The sequence below is a fragment of the Drosophila bipectinata genome, chromosome 2L (genome assembly GCF_030179905.1).
Source record: "Drosophila bipectinata strain 14024-0381.07 chromosome 2L, DbipHiC1v2, whole genome shotgun sequence".
Classification (NCBI taxonomy): Eukaryota; Metazoa; Arthropoda; class Insecta; order Diptera; family Drosophilidae; genus Drosophila; species Drosophila bipectinata.
In genome coordinates this window covers 1,262,161-1,286,413 of record NC_091736.1, presented here as the reverse complement: position 1 = coordinate 1,286,413, position 24,253 = coordinate 1,262,161, and the positions used below count along the sequence as shown (strand labels likewise).

General features: G+C 39.5%; 3 protein-coding genes across 3 annotated transcripts; 2 read left to right on the top strand and 1 right to left on the bottom strand.

The window, feature by feature from the left end:
* The first annotated feature begins 74 nt into the window (after positions 1 to 74).
* On the top strand, positions 75 to 1,460 carry Flad2 (Flavin adenine dinucleotide synthetase 2). Its single transcript, XM_017249883.3, has 2 exons — positions 75 to 166; positions 244 to 1,460. The coding sequence occupies exon 2, from the start codon at positions 253 to 255 to the stop codon at positions 1,027 to 1,029; it is 777 nt and encodes a 258-aa protein (XP_017105372.2). The 5' UTR covers positions 75 to 166; positions 244 to 252; the 3' UTR covers positions 1,030 to 1,460.
* A 206-nt stretch (positions 1,461 to 1,666) lies between these two features.
* Positions 1,667 to 2,389, bottom strand: LOC108131078 (uncharacterized). The gene is made up of 2 exons (XM_017249807.3): positions 2,258 to 2,389; positions 1,667 to 2,197 (listed from the first exon to the last, which is right to left on the bottom strand). The coding sequence occupies exons 1-2, from the start codon at positions 2,353 to 2,355 to the stop codon at positions 1,669 to 1,671; spliced, it is 627 nt and encodes a 208-aa protein (XP_017105296.3). The 5' UTR covers positions 2,356 to 2,389; the 3' UTR covers positions 1,667 to 1,668.
* Positions 2,390 to 11,962: 9,573 nt separating this feature from the next.
* LOC108131237 (uncharacterized) lies at positions 11,963 to 12,523 on the top strand. The gene has a single exon (XM_017250022.3). The coding sequence runs from the start codon at positions 12,283 to 12,285 to the stop codon at positions 12,514 to 12,516; it is 234 nt and encodes a 77-aa protein (XP_017105511.2). The 5' UTR covers positions 11,963 to 12,282; the 3' UTR covers positions 12,517 to 12,523.
* Positions 12,524 to 24,253: the final 11,730 nt, after the last annotated feature.

The window sequence follows — 24,253 nt, the reverse complement described above, 5'->3', positions numbered from 1 at the left end:
CTTTTTGTAAAAAATATAAAAATTATTATTGAAAAGGATGAAAAGTTCCTTTCCCACAGTTTCATTTTGCTATAGTTAGTTGCTATTTACTATTCAATGTATTTATAAAATTGTATTAGTAAATATTTAACATTAAAATAAAGTTCTCGAAGAAAACTTATCCAAAGTAAGCTGAGCGAAAATATCTTAAACTTATCCAAACTTTCGGTAAATGTAATGTCTATAACACCAAACCCACTCTAGATTATTGAAATGAAATTGGCTTCGCAGTTGGGGCATAGCGTCTTCAACTTCTACCTAAAGCACCGACGGTTTCACGTTCCGCCAGCGGAAAGCGTTATGGAGAAGACCAATCTGAATGTGGAGCTCCAAGACAAGCTGAACCGCACCAGGGGATTGATAAAGCGGGCACTGGACCTGTACAGTCCCAGCGAGTGGATAGTTAGCTTCAACGGTGGCAAGGATTGCACGGTGCTGCTGGACATTGTGTCCAAGATGAAGCCCCCTGCTGTGACACTGCGGGCCGTTTATGTAAGGTCACTGGATCCCTTCGAGGAAATGGAGAGTTTCATCGATGCCAGTTCCCAGCGCTATGGAATCCAGCTGTGGCGCTACAATGGAATTATCAAGCTGGCCATTGAGCAACTGGTGGCTGAGGAGCCGCAGTTGAAAGCGGTCTTCCTCGGGTGTCGGCACAGCGATCCCGGTTGCTCCGATCTGCCGGAGATGATACCTTGTGATAATGGCTGGCCGCCATTGATGCGGATTTTCCCCCTGCTGGAGTGGAGCTACCACGACATCTGGAGCTATTTGCGGGCCAATAGCCTGCCCTACTGCACTCTCTACGACCAGGGTTACACGTCACTGGGGGACCGCCATTCGACACACCTCAATCCCAGTCTGTTGGTTTACGACAAGAAGCAGGACAAGCTCACCTATCGGGCAGCTTACGAGCTGGAGGACTCTCGCCTGGAACGGGCCAACAGGATTGAGGCGGGCCAGGTGGCGGCGAAGTCCGAAAAAAAGTAGTTTTCTTTGTCGAGGTCAAGCTCAAAGCGCTTTCATCCATTGCTCTTGACTTTATGTTATTTTTAAACTTTTTTGATGCAATTTTTTACTTAAAACCAAATGCCAATGTGAGCCAGAAGTGGCATAGCAAGCACCAGCTAACTGGGCCGCCAACTTTTGGCAAGACCTCATTTGACTTGGCCACGTTTCGCTTATCAGGCAGTATGCTCAAAATCCAACCATCCGGCTTATAATCCCTTATAAAAAATACCATTTGCTTATAAGAGAAAGTTTGGTGAAAGTAACCGGCGTTTGGTGAATTTTGTGAAAAGCTTTTAGGACTAACTTGGCGGCGAAAGCTTTCCAGAAACCTCTTCAAATTCTTTGTTCTATATTTTATGTTATTTAAATTTCTAATGAAAATGAAAACGAATAATAAACTGTTAAGAATGTATATGCACTCTTCAGGTTCCAGTTTATAAAAAGTATAATATTAATCTTCAAAACTATCTTATGACTGAAGTGAAGTTTGACCTAACGTAGGTAAAAGACAAATCTACTTGAAAATCCACTTTAATAATATTTAATAAAAACTTGAATTTAACATATCTTAATTAATTTTAAAGTTTTTTTTGCCAAAACGAAAATAATTTTATCAAGTCACTTAAGTCCTTTAATGAAATAAACAAAATTATTGGCTGTCTTGGATGAATCGTCATTTGGTGGCTGTGATGTGGAAGTGGTTGTATCCGTTGCCTCATCTCCCACCAACAGAAGTTGCTGATTCTGATCCGGACATGGTGGCTTTCTTGTGATTTGTTCTTGATTTTCAATCTTTTTGGCACCGGGAAGGTGTTCTGTTGAAGGGCCTAAAAGGTCCCTGTATACTTTCCACAGACTTTGATCTTCGGCACGGTCGAGCCAGTTGAGTAGATCCTGAATGGTTTTGTCGTGTCGGTGAGCCATTTCCTGATCGAAAGGAGGATGCTTCCGGGTGGCAAACTGTGCTCGGTATCCAGTTTTGTTAGTCTTCGGGGTGAGACTTACTCGATACCAGTCCTGATCTTTTGGATCCTGACCCAGCAAGGCATACTCGAAATCGGGCACCACTGAAGTGGACTCCTTTGGGTATCCCAGTTGGAGGTTGGCAGCCGCAAAACTGTTGTTCAAAGCAGCAGGCGGTCCTTGCCTATTAAGTTATGAAGTTTTTAATATTTATGTTAAAATAAATAAAGTCTTTTATTAATACCCCAATTGATTGTATCTGGGTAAGCCAGCTGGTATGCAATTTCCACTGCTTGCCAGCACACAAAACAGAAATACTCCCAGATACGATTTGCTCCACATTTCAACAATTTTCGCTGAGTGCTACGAAGTTTTCAAATTTTCTGGGTTATATACTCCATCCATAGTTTCTACTTTTCTTTTGTCTTATTCACCACTTGCCCGAGTTTCGTTTTCGGCGTAGAAACCGTCATGTAAATGTATCTACGAGTATAATGATTTTATTTCCCCAAGCGGAACTTCTCAAATAACCAATGTTCGCGATAGACGGTCACGTTTATGCTTTGAATTGCAGTTTGTAGAAAGGTTCTAATATAGAGTAAATTTTCAAATAATGTAATTTATATATATTTAAATGAATATATACTTAAAATTTAAATTTTGATTACAACCTCAGTAAGAGCAACTTAACTTATTATATAGAATGAAATAACTTTTCTAACAATATCTCAGCTGTTTCTTAGATTTCATGTCAGTATCGGATCAGTATTGGGGAAGCTATAAGGATCCCATCACGAAAAATGGACAAAGCTGTTGGGATCCCATCACAAAAAAATGGACAAAAACTCTAACAAATATTTTGTCTTGGGATTTTGACGCAGAAAGGTGGAGAATCGATCCAGAAATGCTTAAAGGTACTCCGCTTGAGAATCGGATCAGTATTGGGGATGATGATATAGCTATCGCCGTGGACCATATAGGGGAAAGCCGCATTTCCAAGGGATCCCATCACGAAAAATGGACAAAAAATCTAAAAAATATTTTGGCTTGGGATTTTGATGCAGAATGGTGCAGAATCGATCTATAAATCGTTTAAGGTACTCCGCTTGAGAATTGGATCAATGTTGGGGAAGATATAGCCATCGCCGTGGGCCCTATAGGGGAAAACCGCATCTTCAAGGGATCCCATCACGAAAAATGGACAAAAAATCTAAAAAATATTTTGGCTTGGGATTTTGATGCAGAATGGTGCAGAATCGATCTATAAATCGTTTAAGGTACTCCGCTTGAGAATCGGATAAGTATTGGGGAAGATATAGCCATCGCCGAGGGCCCTATGGTGGAAACCGCATTTCCAAGGGATCCCATCACGAAAAATGGACAAAAAATGTAAAAAATATTTTGTCTCGAGATTTTAATGCAGAATGGTGCAGAATCGATCTAGAAATCGTTTAAGGTACTCCGCTTGAGAATTGGATCAATGTTGGGGAAGATATAGCCATCGCCGTGGGCCCTATAGGGGAAAACCGCATCTTCAAGGGATCCCATCACGAAAAATGGACAAAAAATCTAAAAAATATTTTGGATTGGGATTTTGATGCAGAATGGTGCAGAATCGATCTAGAAATCGTTTAAGGTAATCCGCTTGAGAATCGGATCAGTATTGGGGAAGATAAAGCCATCGCCGTGGGCCCTATAGGGGAAAACCGCATCTTCAAGGGATCCCATCACGAAAAATGGACAAAAAATCTAAAATATATTTTGGCTTGGGATTTTGATGCAGAATGGTGCAGAATCGATCTATAAATCGTTTAAGGTACTCCGCTTGAGAATCGGATAAGTATTGGGGAAGATATAGCCATCGCCGAGGGCCCTATGGGGGAAACCGCATTTCCAAGGGATCCCATCACGAAAAATGGACAAAAAATGTAAAAAATATTTTGTCTTGGGATTTTGATGCAGAATGGTGCAGAATCAATCTAGAAATCGTTTAAAGTACTCCGCTTGAGAATCGGATCAATGTTGGGGAAGATATAGCCATCGCCGAGGGCCCTATAGGGGAAACCGCATTTCCAAGGGATCCCATCACGAAAAATGGACAAAAAATCTAAAAAATATTTTGGCTTGGGATTTTGATGCAGAATGGTGCAGAATCAATCTAGAAATCGTTTAAGGTACTCCGCTTGAGAATCGGATCAGTATTGGGGAAGATATAGCCATCGCCGTGGGCCCTATAGGGGAAACCGCATTTCCAAGGGATCCCATCACGAAAAATGGACAAAAAATGTAAAAAATATTTTGTCTCGAGATTTTAATGCAGAATGGTGCAGAATCGATCTAGAAATCGTTTAAGGTACTCCGCTTGAGAATTGGATCAATGTTGGGGAAGATATAGCCATCGCCGTGGGCCCTATAGGGGAAAACCGCATCTTCAAGGGATCCCATCACGAAAAATGGACAAAAAATCTAAAAAATATTTTGGCTTGGGATTTTGATGCAGAATGGTGCAGAATCGATCTATAAATCGTTTAAGGTACTCCGCTTGAGAATTGGATCAATGTTGGGGAAGATATAGCCATCGCCGTGGGCCCTATAGGGGAAAACCGCATCTTCAAGGGATCCCATCACGAAAAATGGACAAAAAATCTAAAAAATATTTTGGCTTGGGATTTTGATGCAGAATGGTGCAGAATCGATCTATAAATCGTTTAAGGTACTCCGCTTGAGAATCGGATAAGTATTGGGGAAGATATAGCCATCGCCGAGGGCCCTATGGTGGAAACCGCATTTCCAAGGGATCCCATCACGAAAAATGGACAAAAAATGTAAAAAATATTTTGTCTCGAGATTTTAATGCAGAATGGTGCAGAATCGATCTAGAAATCGTTTAAGGTACTCCGCTTGAGAATTGGATCAATGTTGGGGAAGATATAGCCATCGCCGTGGGCCCTATAGGGGAAAACCGCATCTTCAAGGGATCCCATCACGAAAAATGGACAAAAAATGTAAAAAATATTTTGTCTCGAGATTTTAATGCAGAATGGTGCAGAATCGATCTAGAAATCGTTTAAGGTACTCCGCTTGAGAATTGGATCAATGTTGGGGAAGATATAGCCATCGCCGTGGGCCCTATAGGGGAAAACCGCATCTTCAAGGGATCCCATCACGAAAAATGGACAAAAAATCTAAAAAATATTTTGGCTTGGGATTTTGATGCAGAATGGTGCAGAATCGATCTATAAATCGTTTAAGGTACTCCGCTTGAGAATTGGATCAATGTTGGGGAAGATATAGCCATCGCCGTGGGCCCTATAGGGGAAAACCGCATCTTCAAGGGATCCCATCACGAAAAATGGACAAAAAATCTAAAATATATTTTGGCTTGGGATTTTGATGCAGAATGGTGCAGAATCGATCTATAAATCGTTTAAGGTACTCCGCTTGAGAATCGGATAAGTATTGGGGAAGATATAGCCATCGCCGAGGGCCCTATAGGGGAAAACCGCATCTTCAAGGGATCCCATCACGAAAAATGGACAAAAAATCTAAAAAATATTTTGTCTTGGGATTTTGATGCAGAATGGTGCAGAATCGATCTAGAAATCGTTTAAGGTACTCCGCTTGGGAATCGGATAAGTATTGGGGAAGATATAGCCATCGCCGTGGGCCCTATAGGGAAAACCCCATTTTCAAGGGATCCCATCAGGAAAAATGGACGAAAAATCTAAAAAATATTTTGGATTGGGATTTTGATGCAGAATGGTGCAGAATCGATCTAGAAATCGTTTAAGGTACTCTGCTTGAGAATCGGATAAGTATTGGGGAAGATATAGCCATCGCCGTGGGCCCTATAGGGGAAAACCGCATCTTCAAGGGATCCCATCACGAAAAATGGACAAAAAATCTAAAAAATATTTTGGATTGGGATTTTGATGCAGAATGGTGCAGAATTGATCTAGAAATCGTTTAGGGTACTCCGCTTGAGAATTGGATCAATGTTGGGGAAGATATAGCCATCGCCGTGGGCCCTATAGGGGAAAACCGCATCTTCAAGGGATCCCATCACGAAAAATGGACAAAAAATCTAAAAAATATTTTGTCTTGGGATTTTGATGCAGAATGGTGCAGAATCGATCTAGAAATCGTTTAAGGTACTCCGCTTGGGAATCGGATAAGTATTGGGGAAGATATAGCCATCGCCGTGGGCCCTATAGGGAAAACCCCATTTTCAAGGGATCCCATCAGGAAAAATGGACGAAAAATCTAAAAAATATTTTGGATTGGGATTTTGATGCAGAATGGTGCAGAATCGATCTAGAAATCGTTTAAGGTACTCTGCTTGAGAATCGGATAAGTATTGGGGAAGATATAGCCATCGCCGTGGGCCCTATAGGGGAAAACCGCATCTTCAAGGGATCCCATCACGAAAAATGGACAAAAAATCTAAAAAATATTTTGGATTGGGATTTTGATGCAGAATGGTGCAGAATCGATCTAGAAATCGTTTAGGGTACTCCGCTTGAGAATCGGATCAGTATTGGGGAAGATATAGCCATCGCCGTGAGCCTTATAGGGGAAAAGCCCATTTCCGAGGGATCCCATCAGGAAAAATGGACAAAAAACCCTAGCTAAAACATCTTCGCTAATACAATCTAATACAATATAATATAATATACATATATATCTTTTGACTAGTTTTTTAATAGGCTCCACCATGAAATTTGAGTTCCCACTTTCTTTCTTTCCCAATATTCCCGAACCATATGGAATAATGTCTAATTTGTACTATTGTAAATCGTAAATCGTTTCTTTGCAAAAGAATTTTCCCGTTTCTAAAATTAAAGTAAAATATAAATATTTTCTAATGGGAAATGCCACTTACTCAACTTCCGGTCACTTCCGGTCTGCTTCGCTCTCCTAGTTTCTCTCGTAACAGCTGTTGCAGCATTGCCAGGTCGGAGAAATGTTATTATCAGTGAAATTGGCGACCTTACCAATGTGGGTAAACTCTGAAGGATGTTAATCAACAAGACTACTTTCACTTTAACATCCACACACATACTTACTGGCCCACACACATGTACACATTATCATCGCGTCGGTGAGCGTGCGCCCGAATCGCCACTTTCTCTCGGCTTTCTCCATTTCTCTCTCTCGGCAGCAGCTGAGACATCACAGCTGTTGTGTTGCCTTGGCCGTTGTTGTTGGACGTTGGCTGTTGGCATTTTGCGCGCGCACTTTCCCTAAACAAAAAAAAAAAACCGAAAAAGGACCAGAAAGAAGCAGATGGAAACACGAAACGCATATCACACATACGCACGGTTGTACGGCGAAGGCAACTCTCTGGTCCTTTTGGGTCGTCGGGACTCGGACAACTTTTGCACACTCAGTAGACAATCTTTCCTCATTTCGTTAACACACTCACAGCACTTTTAACCGAACCAATAATATACAGAAGAATTTCCCCAAAGCAACAAACAGCAACAGTAGCTAAAATACATATACTATAACCAACAACAAAATCAGAAATATATAAATGTACATATATTATATATCTAATTTATCACTAACATACAAAATAAACATCTAATTTAAAGAGCTTGTCTATCTATATCCGTGTGTGTTGTTCGCCGATTGATAAAATCCTTAGAAATTCATTTAAAAAAGACTCAAAATTAAATTAAATTTAAACGTGCGTGTCTAGTGGAAATATCTAAATCGTAAACCCACTCCTTCGAATTCATCTTGTTGTTGTGGCTGTCGTCGCTAGAGCTTTAACCGAAAGTATGTAAAAAAAAATGTATCTCTTATCAGGCAGCTTCGTTTATGCGTGGCACTTTAATGGCAAAAGTGGCAGAAAGCCAGAAATGGCCTGATAAAAATGCCTCTGGTCTCTGGCCCTGCTTGAAACACGGCCAAATTGCTTCTATTTAACAATTTTATTTCCTGAGCTGTACTTTGAATAAATGGCCATTTATCTGTTGAAAAAAAATTGGCTACTATGGGTAATAGTTTGTTTGCAAAGTAATTGCAGTGTTCGGTGTCTGATAACAATCAATTCTTGCGATTGAAAAGTAATTGCCATTATAATTGATGGGTTGTCATCGTCGGTTAGATGGGAAAGTATATACTTCGGTCAGATACATTCTACGTAGCCATTTCTTAGTGACTTTAACTTAATTTATTTTAGTTCTTTTGTATTATCTGTTATTTTTAATTTAATTAAATTCCTTGCGATTGTCGGTTAGCTTGTTCACTGCCTGCGTGCTCAAGTGGCATGTAAAGTAATTTACCAAACCCACAAACAAACTTTTCGTGGCCGCTTAATTTTTAGCGTAAAACAAATAAGCAATTGCAAAAGGGCAGAAGCCAAACAAAACCAAAAACCCAAAAAAAAAAAACGAGAAAAAGATGAAATAAAAGCGAGAAAATGCGGACCAAAAGTCCTTCAGAATGAGCTGAGCAGAGTAGAGTTTTAGTCGAGTTAGTTAAGCGAAGAAAAAGTTTTCAGCCTGCCCATTACTTTCACTTTCTCCGCCTTGCCCATCCTGCTCCGGCCACTCTCACCACTGCAGTATTCGCCTGTTTCTGCCACTTTCTAAGGCATGTCGGAGCTTCACCTTAGGTGTGTCTACAGCAAGGATCCTAGTCCTGTTTTTATGTATGTGCGTTTGAGTTTGTGTGAGGTGCGCGAATGCGTCCTTCAATAATTCTGCCGTTAGCAATTCTCATTCACATCCTCTTCAAAGGTTTTTGCGCAATGTTTTTTTTATTTATCTTTATATAAGGATTATTCCCCATTAAAAAATAATTGGTAAAAAATTCTATACTTAAGAGTAAAGTTACATTTGTAAAGTCGTCTTTTAGGCAAGGCTTTTCTTTAAATTTTATATATTTTTGTAAAAAGTATTTCTAACATTTTTATTAAACGTTTTTAGCTTGAAAGCGGTGTGTTCTAATATCCTTTATTTTAAAGATTTAATCACTATATACTTTTCTTTTATGTTTTGGTTATTTTTTTTATTTTTAAAGCTATCGGCTTGCGGCCATTTTGTACGATATCAAGGAGAAAGTGGAGAAAGAGGTGCCTTTTGTGTGAGGTGAGCTGTGGCAACCATAAAAAACTCGACCTACTCGGTTTGGAATCGTAAATTGTTGATGTTGCTGCTTGCTGGCTGTTGTGGCTGGTTGTTGTTTGTTGTGGTAGTTTCTGTTGCCGTTGGCTGTTGTTGTTTCTTCTCCTGCAGCCTGACTCGTAATGAATATAAAACTGCCTTTTAACTGCCTTAGTACAACTGTTCTCCTTCCCCTTTCCCCAAAGCCAAATGGTCAGTTTTTATGCATGTACCAGAGTATTGCAAATTCCTTTTTCCGAATTGTTTTATGACCACTTCCTAAGGAGACCCACAGGCTTACAGCTAGCCAGGCCAAAAGCCAGTCTCCCACGTGGTACTTGTTGAAGCAAAAGTCACAGCAAACAATTGAAAAAAACTAAACACAAAAGTAGGAAAATCTAGAAAAAAAACTAGGATTTTGGCACGCCATAAACTTGTATATAATTTCTATGAATTTATTTTTCCTTCTCGCCTTTGAATAGCAAAGATTTCGACATTTCACTTTTGCAATTTTTTGCTCCAATTCCTGTTTGGCAAGTCTCGTCGTTTTCTTTTTCAAAAAGCAACCAGTGTTTTGTGTGAGATAAGCAGCTTGACCATGGGCAGGGGGTTGCGAGTGGTAGTGGGTGTGGCATGGAGCATCGGCTATGGGGAATGGGGCCCCGTCCAAGGCGCAAGGACGCACAACAGCTCGAGCTATCCTGGCGACGGCACGTACGGAGCCGAAGCGTGCACAGCGAGATGATAATTTCGATGAATACCCCATCCAGCCTCGACTCTATGCATTTGAAAACAGAATGGGGTGTTGGGGGGTGTCTAGGGTGTCCGGGGGCTGTCGGGTGGTTGGGGGCTTTGGGAGTGCTAAGTGCTGAGCTGATATGCAAAACAGCTATACGAGTGTGTATTGCTTTTGCAAAATCCACACTAAACCGCAAAGTCTATAAGTTCAGGCATCGGCACATTCATGAGTTGCAGCAAAGACGTTTTTGGGATTTTTCAAGGACGAGCCCACAAAAGAAATTTTTGTTCAACTTGCAAGGGAATTCGATCTCAAAGAAAGAGAAAACTTTTCTTTTATTTTGAAAATTTAATTTAAACTTAGGGTAAGGTGTATTTTGTATTCTCAAACATTTTAGTATGATTTAATAGGAATACAATGTGTAGAAGAAATTTTAGTCTAACTTTCTTTCAAGAATAAAAAACACAATCAACACTATATACATAAAAGGCTCCATCATAAGCTATTAGTTTCTTTTTCCCCTAACACTTGTAGACCGATTTTGGTCTCATCTCTGAGCCTTTCGACATTTGTTTTGTGGCTTTATTAAGGAGCCATTTGACGGACACTAAGCTGAAAGCATCAAATTAGTCAACTTGATGGGCTGAATGTCTTGGATATATATTTGCAAAATTTCATTCGGCGAGTATGTGCCAAACAAGACTATAACTTCTGGCATTAATGAGACTGGCCAATGCCAAAGCCAAAGGCCAACGTGAATTTGTTTCAAAGTCGTTTCGTGGGCGTGTGAGGACGCGCAAGGATGTGGCTGAGGAGCCACACCAGCCACATATGGGTGTGTGCCATTGTGTGTTGGTGGAGTGGGGTGTTTTTGGCCTGGCGGCCAACGCCTGAATGTCTCAGCATGAAGTGAAATCTTTTCCAAAATTCCTTGAAGTTGTCCGCTGCCAACTTTTCGACAAGCAAGCTCCAAAAGTTCAAGTTAAGTGCAGTAAGCAATAGCAACAGCATACCAGCAGCAGCTCGCAAAACAAAAACTAAAAATAAAAAACATGGCCAAGCCAGGCAACAACAATAGGCACTTTCGACGATATACTCCCTAGTCCTTGTTGTTGGCTCCTACAGTTGTTGTTATAAACAAAAAAGCCAAGCGAACTGGCCAACTTGGCAGCTCCAGCTCTCCCGACACTCCTGCGCGCGCAACTGACAGAAACCACAGGCTGAAGCCGAACAGAGAGTGAGAGCGAGGCTCTCTTCCCGCAGGACTCGAGGACGCAGCTGCTCGGCATCCAGTGTTCGCCGCCTTCAGGCCGTGTCCGTGTCCTTTAGTATACAAAACGGCTGCAAAGGGAGCGTGTGGCACACGGACTTGGGTCACCAGCTGGCTGATTGAGCAACAATATCAGCGCCAAAAGTTCGCGTCAAATGAAGTGAAAAGTGAAAGTGGCAAACTCGTCCGAAATCATTCCCCACTCCCGTTTCTTGCCCAGGTGGGCCCACGTGGCGTATGTGTGATATTTCCCAATGAGATTGAAATAAACGCGTTTGTCTTTGCCAAAGCCCAAAGGAGTCCCTGGAGCATCCTTGCTCTTGGCCATATAAAACTTTTAATGTCCCATCGTTCTATTGGATAGATGGATAGATTGAATCGTGTGTGTGATTAAGTTAACAGCTTAAGGCCAAACAATGAAGCTTTAAGACTAGAAATATTATACGACCTTAGTTTGCAGTTTAAATTTTTAAGAACGATAGATATAGATATGTAGTAGAACAGATGGTTGTTTTATTTTAATTATTTTCTTCCAATGTTTTGTCTTAACGTATTATCCGATAATTAAATAAGATAATCCGTAAAGTGAAATTCTAAAAGAAAATATCCGATTATCTGCTCAAGGAAGATAACCCATTAAAATCCTTGAAAACTTTCAAGCATGCCATTACCCAAAGAACCTGTTTGGACTACACACCCATCATCTTAATCCGCAGTTCAAATATTTTCCCTCTGAAATCCAATACGCAAAATGTCCGAAAAAGTAGGCTCCTTCACCCCAAGAAATGTGCTTCCCTTGGCAGTCGCTTCCTCGATGAGCCGTCATTGTATTTCTATTCACTTTGAGTTTGTGCTTCCGTTTTATGTTTATTAACCTCTTAGATGTTTGATCAACTGACTTTAACTGGAGTTCTTCTTTTAGCGTTTTTTTTTCATACACATATTTTATGGAACTGCTACAAGCAAAGTTTCAAAGCCATGAAAACCCCTGACTTTGATAACAAACGGCCCCATATAAACTGCAAAGGGAAATGAGCTCACAGGGAAGCAAAGCCATTCGTGAAACTGTGAAAGTGTAATCAAATAAATTCGCCAGCACAATAATACCACTGACTGCCGAGGAGTACAAAGGTCATCCGTAGAAAATGTGCATAAAAAACTGCGAAAACATCAAATTCGGGGACAGTAACGATGGAGACAACTGCGAAGGTGGAAAGAATAACGTCATCCATACTTCCGGTCCGGGCTACGAGTATTTTCAATTGCAATTGCAACTGCAGTCCAAGCTAAACAAACAAAACAAAAAGGGTTCGAAATTGCCCAACTTAAAGATTCTAATGTGTTGTTGCTACTTCATAATAATAGTATTGATGATTTAAATAGAACTCAAAAAACTTAAAATAATTTAATGTAAAACGGCAAACTCATCAAACAATAGTGAATAAAGAAAACTAAAACTGGAGTTCAATAACAAGGTAAACAAAACATTGCCTACTTTTAGGTACAAGATAGTGTTTAGCTCTAATATCATTTACCTAATTGTCTAAAATTAGTCCCTTCGTGCTAATCCCGACGGCCGACAGCCGACGGCAAGGTCATTTGAAAATAGTTATAGCCAATAAACTGGCTAGCCACTTGTTTTAACGGCAATCTTTTCTACTTATCGAATTATATCATTGGTGCTTTTTATAGGCCTGTTCGGTTTATTGAAATTAGCGCTAAATTGATTTATATCGCAATATGTTACCGCCATCCAATACACGAATGCCACACATATGTACGTACTACGTACTCCTATTTGTGATGGGGCTCTTTGTCTGGGCCAGGCTTTGTTTGTTTGGCTTGTCCCCGCTGATTACTCATACGACGCATGGCACATTTCATGAAAATTGATTTTACACTGCGGCACAAAACACAAAGTACACACACTCATTTCCCTCCCGCCCGACATGTGTGAGTTTTGTTGTTTTTCTTCTGATTTTCAATTCACATTGCTGACCTACATTTTCACTTTGCGTGGGTGAGGTTTCTGATATTTTTTTATGGTTTTCCATTTTTTTATTTTGGGCCACAGGTTTCTGGCCGACTGGCCGAATGGTCGAGCACCAGAAAATATGACCAGAGACTATTATTTATTTGCCATGCAAATTCGTTTACAGCCAAGAAATTAATTAATCCGGCAAGCCACACATTTTTAAATATTTTCCCTGAATAATTCAAGATGCGCTTAAACTTTGACAACAAGGGTTAAAACGATTGCACAAATAATTCAGTTCGTTTTGGGGACGCAAAGGATGCACGTGTTTTCTGGCATCCTGCGAAAAAATATAACGACCAAAAAAGAAATTGGAATTGGTGAATTTCTGAATTTATTTCCTTTTATTTTCGGTCATAAGAAGCGACACTCGTAAATGTTAAAAACCTTATTTCGCTGATATTGTCGTCTTTGAGTTTTTATATTTTTGGACTTTATGGCAGGAGCAGCAGTAAATATGCAGTTTGCGTGCTTTCTCCAGCTTTCGGTGCTTTTATGAGACTTTTTAAATCCTTAAAGGACATGTAAGGTCCCTAGGTTTTGGTAATTTAATGCACATTTTTATGTAAATCGCTCTAGCCAGAAGGCATAACGCAAACCAAACCAAATTCACTCCGAATTCGTTAAATATGTCGGGAACGTGCATTAAATATAAAAGGGGATCTCAATCGAAGGACCTCAATCTCAGCTGAAGCTGGTCGACAGGCGATGTCACATCTGTGCCCGCAAAACAAGGCGAAATGGAATAAAAGTATTACAAAGGGCAAAAAAAAGGGAGTGAGCGGCCAAAGGACCTTTACAGTGTGGGCACAGTGCCACATTAACAATGAAAGGAGATGTGAGAATAAGGAGCAGAGAAATGGTTTTCATTTGGTTGGCGTTCAAGTAGCAGTTTATTAAAGCCCTGTAGATTTTTTTCAAGCGGCTTATAAATAATAGAAAGTTTACTTATTATTTTTTCTTCTATATCTTAGTTATTGGCCCTTAAATAAGGTTTAGTGACCAATATACCTTTAAAATAACTTTGTGAAATTATAATACACTTTATTATACTTTATAAACAGCCATTATACGAAGTAATATTATTTATTTATTTTATTATTTATTATTTATTATCCATGTACTGACATATTTTGTATTAAACGCTCTGATAATTTCCTAATTAAATAATTTAGGAAGAAACAAAATCATAAGGTAGTACACATTACACAGAGAAAGGCTTGTAGCTCTGATAAATATCACATTACAATTAGACGTCAAAATTATATTTTCTAGACTCAACCACTGTGCATCACGAAACTTTTCACCCAAAAATTGTAGCTCACAGACCCATAAGAGTAGACACGTGTGAATATGTATTCGTTGTCGTTTGTATGCGCAACTAAACCCTTTATTAGCCTTCATGTTTTTTGTACAATATTCACGCACTCATCCAATGCCAGGCATATCCTTTCAAAATATTTTTGTTGCCCCTGTCTAGCCATTGTGCAATCAAATTGGTTGATGGGCGTTGCTTTTGGGCCAGAGCCGCTTACGCATGCATTTACAACAAATTATATGTGGGAGAATTGTTATTAATGCTTTTGGCAAGGTCGTGGAATTGCTTTTTGGGAAATTAGATAAAGGGTTAGAGCCCGTTGGTATACGTTGGTCACGTATGTGACTAAAATGTTTATGAGATTACTTTGTTCCTCTGGGGTATTGCATAAGCTAATACATTATCCTTTCTTTCTTTTTCCTTTCAGTCCTTTCGATTCTATTGGTGTCTATAATATAATCCATCAGTTATACATATACATAAGGTGGCATATCCTAACGTGTGTCCAAAAATACAAATTCCATATTCTTCCTGCAAAGAAAAGTGTGTGTGCAAAGTGAAATATTTTACCCACCATAATCGATAGGCTAAACTGCAATGCTTAAATACCAATCACGCCTATGCTAATGAAATGAAAACGTCGAATTAAAAACCAACAATTTGATGGCCACGCCGAATGCAGCGATTTGGAAAAGTAACACAGACCTAAAGTGAGTAAATTGATTTTAATTTTAACATTCACATATAGTGTGTATAAATTATTTTCTAATATTGGTTTTGGTAGGTTTTATGATAAATATTCTGTAATATTATAAAGTGAACTTCAACTGGGTTTGAGTGGAATTTGATTTATTACACAACCAGTGAAAAATAAATCAACTTTATTGGCAAAAATTGAACCAAAATCAAACCTTGTTGGAGGGCTTTCGGAAGCGTAGTATTTTTAGAATAAAAAACCTATAGAATTTTTTGATTAAAAACTTTTAAAGACAAATCATACGTATGTTCCATTGTATATTTAGTAAATCATTTAAAAATAGTCAAACCTTTTAGAAAAACTTGTACAAATTCGAAGTAGCGATACTTGAGTAATGTGTTTAAATACCTAATAAATCAAAAATGTACTATTATCAAATTATACTCTTTGCTCCATTGGGTTTTTAGTACAATAAATTATTCAAAACCTTTTAAAAAACATATGTAAAATCTCGGTAAAGCGACACACAAGGCGTATGAGTAATATGTTCAAACGATAATCCATATTACGCATACGCCTAGTGGTACTGGGAAGTATGAACCACTCGAGTCAACATGGCTCGACTAAAAATGTTTGACAAACAACAATATTGAATGACAGAGTATATTTGTGAATTGTGTTGACAGACATGCGAGAATTGGCCCAGGGCTGTGCAAACCGAATGCTTCGAACGGAAAATCAGAGGCACATCCATTTCAGTGATTGAGTTTGTGTGAACGTCCTGTGTCCAGTTTGCCATTTCCAGCTTGCCTCTTGTCAATATCAAATACGGTTTTAAGCAGGTCCTGGTAATTGTTTTATTGCACTCCAAGGAGTCACAAACAAAATCAAACTGAATAACAAAAAAACAACCCAGACTCCTGTGGCAAAGATTTATGGGAGGATTGCCTCAGTGCGCTGAGCGGGCATTATAAAGTCATAAAGAATGTAAGGCAGAAAAGACCACACTTGGCAATTTGGCTTATCAAAAAGCCAATAAATAATAAGCCAAAGAGCTCGTTGCACGGCTACATGAAAAGCAGATGAAGATTATGACGGAGGAAACTTGTTTTTTCGCTTTTCTTCCACGTCGAACGGTACGTCCTTACGTACGTGGAATGGAATTAAAGTGTATATGCGTACATGTGACATGTTGACACTTTTTATGGCCTATTTGCTGGCTACACAAAAAATTCCTCTAATTGGCAATGTCTGCATATTTGATCGCCCTAATGGAGGCCTGTCAATTTCGGCCACAAAGTTCCACGATTTCTGATTCTGTTGCTGACAGAACCTGTGCGTGGCTTTGTTTCTATTTCCAATTCTGGTTCCAATTGATTTTTCCACAAAAAAAAATAACAAAAGTTTAAACTGCCGAATGACGATATCGGCGAGGTCAAGAGGTCAAGTTGTCACCGAAATGCCAATCTCGTTGACATTTACACACAATTCAGGCAGTTCTTGGCTAGTTTTTTCAACAAGGTCGAGGTCTCCGAATGCAGAACACTTTTTGACACAAACTTGACTGACGGAGAGCAAGTTTGCCTTTGTCGGAGAAGTGCGTTAATTAAGTAATTTACCTGGTCACGCTCTCCTGTCCTTAGTAGAATAGAACACACCTTTAATGACCGGCGTGGTTGGTCAAAAATCGATTTGCGTCCTTTTTTTCCGTTCGTGTCGAGGCAACGAAATAAACGTTGGCTTTTCTCAAAATCGATGGTGTTTTTTTGGGGCGCGTATCCATTTAACAATTGCTATAATTTGTCCAGGGATATCTATGTATTTAATATTTTTAAAACTAGTCACGCCAAGCCTTTATATTCTATAATATATTAAAGCTCTCCTATATGGTTATACCTTTTTAAGAATTTCATTTCAGCAAAGCTATTATTTTCTACAACGAAGAGAAAAAATTGCCTGTTTTATCAACATCACATTTTTTGATTGGATTTTATCCTGATTCTATGTTTTTGCACAAAAGTGTCTGTTTGAAGAGCAATTTCTATTTTTCAGAAACTTTTTTTGTTTCAGCCATTTTGCATTTTATGCTGAAAACTACTTTGCCTTTTAGCTCCAGCCCCAAAAAAATTTGCAAGACAAATTAATTTGCTTTAGAAATTTGAATTCTGTATGAATAAAAAATGGTTGAAAAAGTGAACTCGGACTTTTTCTGCCTTGACTCCGGCTCATTGCATTCATTTGCGGGTCGTACTTTTGGGTGGCTGCCCCAGGACATACCTCTTTGACCCTGTCAGGAGGAGAAAGTGCAGTGGAAAATACCATGGCGTCCTTTCACTTTTCACCCAGCAAATGGCACATTTTTCGCATTTTCCCCTGACACAATTTTACCTTTTGCCGATTTCGTCCTATTTTATTGCATTCCTTCTTGCATTTGCCACTTGAGCTAAAATGTTTTTCTTTAATTAAAATTGGCTTATTGGTTAGAAGGTGACTTGTGGCTGCTTGTGGTTTGGGGCACATTCTTGTTCATAAATCAGACGCTATGCCACACAACACACACACTCGCAACTCGCACACTCGAAGCGACATCGAAAACGCTTACATAATTTGTTAGGCGCGACCAAGTAGCAGCCACTAAAAGCAATTTTGTGTTAAAGTAAATACGAAATCGTATTTCATTCCATGTTCCGACAGCCGAAAGACATATGCAAATCATTACTCTAGTGCCTGCTTAGAAATGTTTGCTTCTAAGCGAGGTTAGGAGCTTTTTAGGAGCCGCAGGAGTTCGGGCTCTGTAATGGCAAATTAGCTAAATAAAAATGCCTAAGAAGTTGGTCTAGAAAACATAATGTAGATATAACTTAATGTTTGGTGTATACATTTTTTAAAGAATCTGTTAGTAAAGATCTCTGTAAAATTTGTTTTAAATTCCGAAAATACCTATTCTCTTTATATATTTTTCGATTAAAAAAAATGTTTGGTAGCTGGTTGTAATTTTCATAATCATAAATAAGAAACACCGGTAGTGGCAAAAAATTGTTCTCTCTGTTTTTTTAAATGGTAATTGATGGGATGTTTTTGTGTTTCGATTGTATAACAGTTTTCAATGTATACAAAAAATTGCATTGCTTTTGATTATTTTAAGTTTTTTCTTGTATTTTTAATCCATAATTTGTGGCATTCATTGGCTCTTTAAAACAACAGACCAAAATTTATGGAACTTTAATAGATTATCATTTTAAAGATTTTAATTCCCTGGTTAAAAATGTCTAGGTGGCAAGCTTTTCATTAATTTCCTTTTTCAAAAAATTCACTTTCGAGGCAACCTCTCCGTAAAATTAAAAATACTTTAGATTTGAAGTTGATGTTTTGCTAGTGTCGCATTTTCAGGATTTCCCAACTCGAGGCCCATGGCCGGAAACGGAAGTGTGCACATTGAAGAATGGCGTCGGACGAAGAAAGACTTTGAATGGGCCAAAGTAAGTAGTTGGCTTAGGGAATTTTGCCAACTTGCCAGGCCAAAGAAGAGGCCACTTAAATACCTGCAAAAGTTTTTCGCGCTTCCGCCGGAAATTGCTGTGGGTGGGAGATATACTAAGAAATAGAGAGAGCCAAGTAGTTTGTAGTTGTGTAGTTTTTAGTTGAGAGCTTGTGTGCGTTTCACATCAAATCTTCTATAAATGCACAGCGAGACAGTCCTGCCAGGAAACGCTGAAGGAAATTCATTTTCTTTTGAGACAGGACGAGCGCTACTAAAAAACAGTCGAAAGGAAACTGGCTGGAAAAAAACACGAGCAAAAAACAAAACATTGAATGTGTATAGAGGAAAGGCCTTTGAGCTGGTAGCTGCTAGCTTCTTGCATCATGTCGCGCTTGCTGCAAATATTGCACAAGTGCCCGACACTCGTCGAGCTGCACAAACAGTAAGCAAAATAGCAAGAGCAGGAGCAGGAGCCGGAGCAAAACAAAAAACAAAGCACGGACAGGGCCAAAAGCAAGCTCGTTAAAATTACAAATAGAAGGCAAGTGGCAGAAAAGTGCGCTCAAGGACGCGTTGGCGTCTCGTGGCGCCCAGTCAGCCATGTGGTCCTTCCGCCCACCAACCGCCCGTCACTCTGCCAGTCCCTTCCCTTCAACCCTTTCTGATCTGCCCATGTGTGTGGCATTGTGTGGCAGTCATGCGAGGCGTTCAGGCAAGACGAAGCTGCATTTGAACTTATCATGCCATCAAAAACTTGCGCCTCAATTACGAAATGTTATGCTCCTCGTTGCGAGTCCTGCTGCCTGCCTGCTAGCCTGCCATCCTGCCAGCCTTCTTGCTAGTGGGCGTGGCACTTTGTGCATGCGTGTTTACCCTTGCATTAGCAAAAACAGAAACTTTTTGTTTCGGTAACTGGTTTTTTTTTTTTTTGCTAGCTCTTGTTTGAACTGTTGCATTTGATACGGTTCTTCGGTTGGCATTTGAAGGTCACTCCTGCCATTGACAGGACCTCATGGGCAGCAAAGACGAGGAGGTAGAGGCGGCTCCTTGCCCATTTGAAAGTCAAGTCAGCTTTCAAATTCCATCTGGCCTTGCTGCAGCCATGCAATTGCAATGAGAAATTAAAATGTAAATTGAAGATTTCGCAGAAACTTTTAAGTTAACTAGAAATGGCAAGCAAGGCTTCAAGGCGCTGCCACTTTTAAGGTTAAAAGTTGAGTTAAAAACTTGCAGATCCCTTCGACTGTTCCTCGATACAAATTCCTCGAGTAATTCGCTCAATTAGGCAGCAAATTAACGACAGCGAAGCCACAAAACCAAGCCCCCCCCGATTCAATCCAATCGCAACCAAGTCTGGAAAACCCAATCCGACCGGCAGACGCCGAGGATTTATGTCGACAAATTATGCACATTTATTTCAGCATAAAAGCCAATGGCAAATGATGCAGCCCCCCAGTGAAGAGGAGAAGTCCCTGCAAGGACTACCATCGCGAATGGAGTGCACCGAGGCCAAAAGAGCACATAATAAACTTATAATGCGTGACAGGATGCGTGTCAGCCAGTGGAAAGTGAGTGCCGAATCCGGGCGAAAGCCATAAGTGGTTGCGCCTCATTTGGCACTCCATGCATCTTTATTTCCGTCGCAGGACAACCGGGAAGCTGGCAGGACAAACTGGTTGCCCTTTAGTCCACTCGCATCGTTTCGATAGGGATTTATGAGCATTGCGTTTTTATTCAAATTTAATTGATATTTGTTTATGGCAATAATAACGATGTCGGCCCTAATTTAATGACATTGCGTATATGTCACTACTTAGCATAAGCGAATTTATAGCCGCGGGCTGTTGCCAGCAACTCGACCGACACTCCAAATGGCCTCCAATCGAGTGGCGTCAACAATGCTGCCACGCCACCAGACAATGGCGGACATAAAATCGTATTAATTTTTCTCAGCGAAAAATGAGCAATTTCTGTTTGCAAAATGCGGGTACTGGGTATGATTTTAATTGGAAATTAAAGTTTGAGTTTATTATTTTTGGAATTTTAGTTGGGTATTAGGGTAGAACAATTAGGAAAATAATAATTTTTAATAATTATTAAAAATTAAAAGAAGAAGAATATCGTTCTAGAATCTAGATCATGAAAGTTAAATACTAACTAAGAATTTACAATTGTAAGAAATTGTCTATGTAAGCGTTCATACATAGAGTACATACATAGTTTAGCTTATAGCCCTTTTTAGCTAATCTTTTAATTTAATAACTTAAAGCTTACAAGTATGTATTTGCTTTTATAAAATACGAAATTATTATAATTAATTTTATTCCCCTTCAGAGGCTTTCAAGAAACCCCAGAAAACATTTCATTGCAAAATATAGTACTTTAAAGGTCTAAGAATAACAAATAAATAAGATCATTTTCGATGATATTGGTACCTCCTAATGGTACCTTTTTAGTGGCATGATTATTTTGTGTAAATTATGGAGCTTCCCGTTTTGTCACGTTAATGAAGTTGTAAACACAGGGAATATTTGAACTTAACACCTCCAGCTTGCCTTCACTGGCGTGTACTTTAGAGTTTATAACAAGGCTAACAAGCCAGGGCTAACAGAGAAACAGAATACATGTTGCGTGTTGCTGGCGGGGTGGCTCTGGTGTTGTCGATGCGGCAGATAAGACATGCATTATGGCGATATAACAAATATGGGCAATGGGTTGGGGCTCCAATGACATAATCGACGCTGCAGTTTCCGCACTCTCGACAGACTGGGTCCTGCTCCAGGATACTGGATGTGGATGAGGATGTGGATGCTGTGCCGTTGCTGTCGGTTGGCTTCCTGTTATGATGACATGTCACACAAGTCCCAGCTGATGACAGTTATGCTGTCGGCAGTTTCTCCCATTATATAACACGTAACATGAACAAATATACATATATATTTTATGATTATATATGTGTATGCTGGCATCATGGAAAAGTTCCTAATTAGGCAGTCGAGTGTGTGAGTGGGTGGGTGGCAACCAAATTAAAGCTGCAAAGTTTTTCCTTGTCGCAGCTAATTGCATTTGAAGCTGATGCTGCTGCCTTTGCTGCGGATGATAATGATAATTATGATGATTAGCTTTTATTTGGTTTCAGCCAACTTATTGTTGTCTATTTATTGGCTAAAAGTTATCAGGCCCGAAGACATAAAACTGGAAAATAAGTTGAAGGCGATGAAACCGAATAATGAACTTTAATATTTGCCTTTAATCTATTGATTTGGATGATATTGTAAATACTTGAAATCAATTAGAAATTCAGCAAATAAAATAGTGCAGCTTCAGTAGGTTTCACAGTTCACCGGATTTCGACTAATATTTCGCCTAATTCGTATTCCCAAAAGTTATTACTGCTGCAGGCCAATTTACAGAGATAGGCAATTCTCACGAAAGTCCTGGGAAAAGTCAAATGCAACGAGAATTTTTCAGCTCGCTGAATCGAATAATGTTGCAGCTAAACTGCAGAACTTGAAGCATTTTGTGGAGCGCACCTTTCCATCACGTCTCATTAATTTCCACTGGCATTGCAATGGCAGTGTGTGTGGGCGGTGTGCTCTTATAATTTATTGTATGTTTACTTTACACTCGAGCGCATCCGAAATGTGGTATGCAAAATGCCCAACTGCCAGAATGCCAGATGCCGGGGTGGGCATGAGTCTACGGCATGAGTGACGTTCCCCAGGATTGGGGCACGCACCGATTTTCGAGGCAACTTTCGCCGAGGCTTATGCAAATACCCGTAAGAGTGCAAAAAGATGCAGATGCACACGCTAGTTGCCGAGTTTGCATAATTTATGCGCTGCAGTTGTTTTGGGCATCAGGCAAAAAGTAATCTTTGCGTGCTTGAGAAAGCAACTTCCTATGTTAATGTACAGTGGAATAGAACTTTATAGACTAAAATATTTGTTCATAAATTTTAGGTAAATTTTATTATTCATACGCAAACACATTAGTAGATTAATAAAACGGGCGCATAAATTACCACATTTTTAATGGAGCCCTCATGTTTTTTGCCACAAACATTATTCTAATCAGTATATTGGTTTTTCGTAAATTAAAGTAAGATTAGACCCCCTTTTAAAAGAGTAGTTTTGACTAATTAATTGGCTTAAAAATTTTGCTTCTTTTTTTTTAACTAAACCTCGGAATAAGTCAAGACAACTTGTAGTAACTTGTAGTAAAAATATTGCATATATTTTCTTTAATATTTTGAAGATCTACTCATATTTTTTTCTATAAAGGGCTTTAAAACGGACCTTACTTTTTACAAAATTGTATCTCTGTTGTTGGATTCAAGACAACAGAGAAAAGGACAGCCCTTCAACCATAATGGCACCATTTTTTTAATTTCCCTAATTATATTTCGCTGACCATTGTCCCGAACATCTGGAAAGTGTTTCCACCTGCAAGTTTCAGGGGTCGTGCCTCTCAGCAGTTGGAGCTTAAGCACAATATTATTATTATTATTTTCCGCCTGTCGAATTTTAAGTAAAAAGTTTATCCTTCGCATCGGATGAGATGGCCGAAGAGCTTGTCCGTGCAGTTGTTTAAACTTGGCCCCGAATTGCGAGGGAAAAAGTGCTCTGGCTCTGGGAGAAGAGCAGAGTAAAGAACTGCACCGGCGGATGGACCACGAGGATGGCGGATGAGGGAGAACTCGGCTGGCAGGCACTTGAAAAAGTTGCAGATCCCCTCGTTTTCGTTTCGAGCATCTCTGGGCCATCTCGTCAGCGCCATATAGCCACAGGTAGGGGAGCGAGATACAGAGATACAAAGATACAAATGTGTATGCGAATATATAAAATGTTCGCTACATAGAGCTGCCTGCTCGCCACCCAGCAGGCAGGCGCTGTGTGCTGTTTGCTGAACTCAACTTGCAACTTTGTTGCCCTGGCATCTCGTAGTATTTTTTCTCTATTTTTATTGTTCACATTTTTTTTTTGTTCGTCTTTTCTTTTCATGCAGGCTACTGTCGAATTTCCTTTTTTTTTATTTTTTGCCGTAGTTGCTTCATGCTCCGATGCATTCGAACACTTGCAATGTCGCCTGGCCTGCATCTGCATCTAAAAATAAGAAGAAAAGTTGACATCCAGTTTATACGGGTAAGGGATACATGGGTTGGCTCAACAGCATCTGTTTAATTTCTGTAGAAAGTTGAAATACGTTTCGAATACTTTTTTACAAAAAAAACCTTTCATTGGCACGTGTGCCTTTCATGTCCCAGAGGTACATGTTCCATCTTATCAGAACTCAAGTAGAAAGAGTTTCTCAGGGACACAATTTTAAATTGATTTATGTTTTGTGGAGTAATACTTCCCCCAAAGTATGTCCCATATTCGTCAAAGCTCTAAAGAAACGCCAAATGTAGCGAAAAATAAATAACAAAATGCAATTCTTCGTGCTCCTTTTGCCAAAAAGATAAAAGGACGAAGTCTAAGACAAAGGACCACACATGCGGCTGGCCACAAGAAATGCTGACAATAATGTTGACGACATTTTCTGCTGTTGCACACAACAATGGCGGAGCAATGCGAGCAGCAACA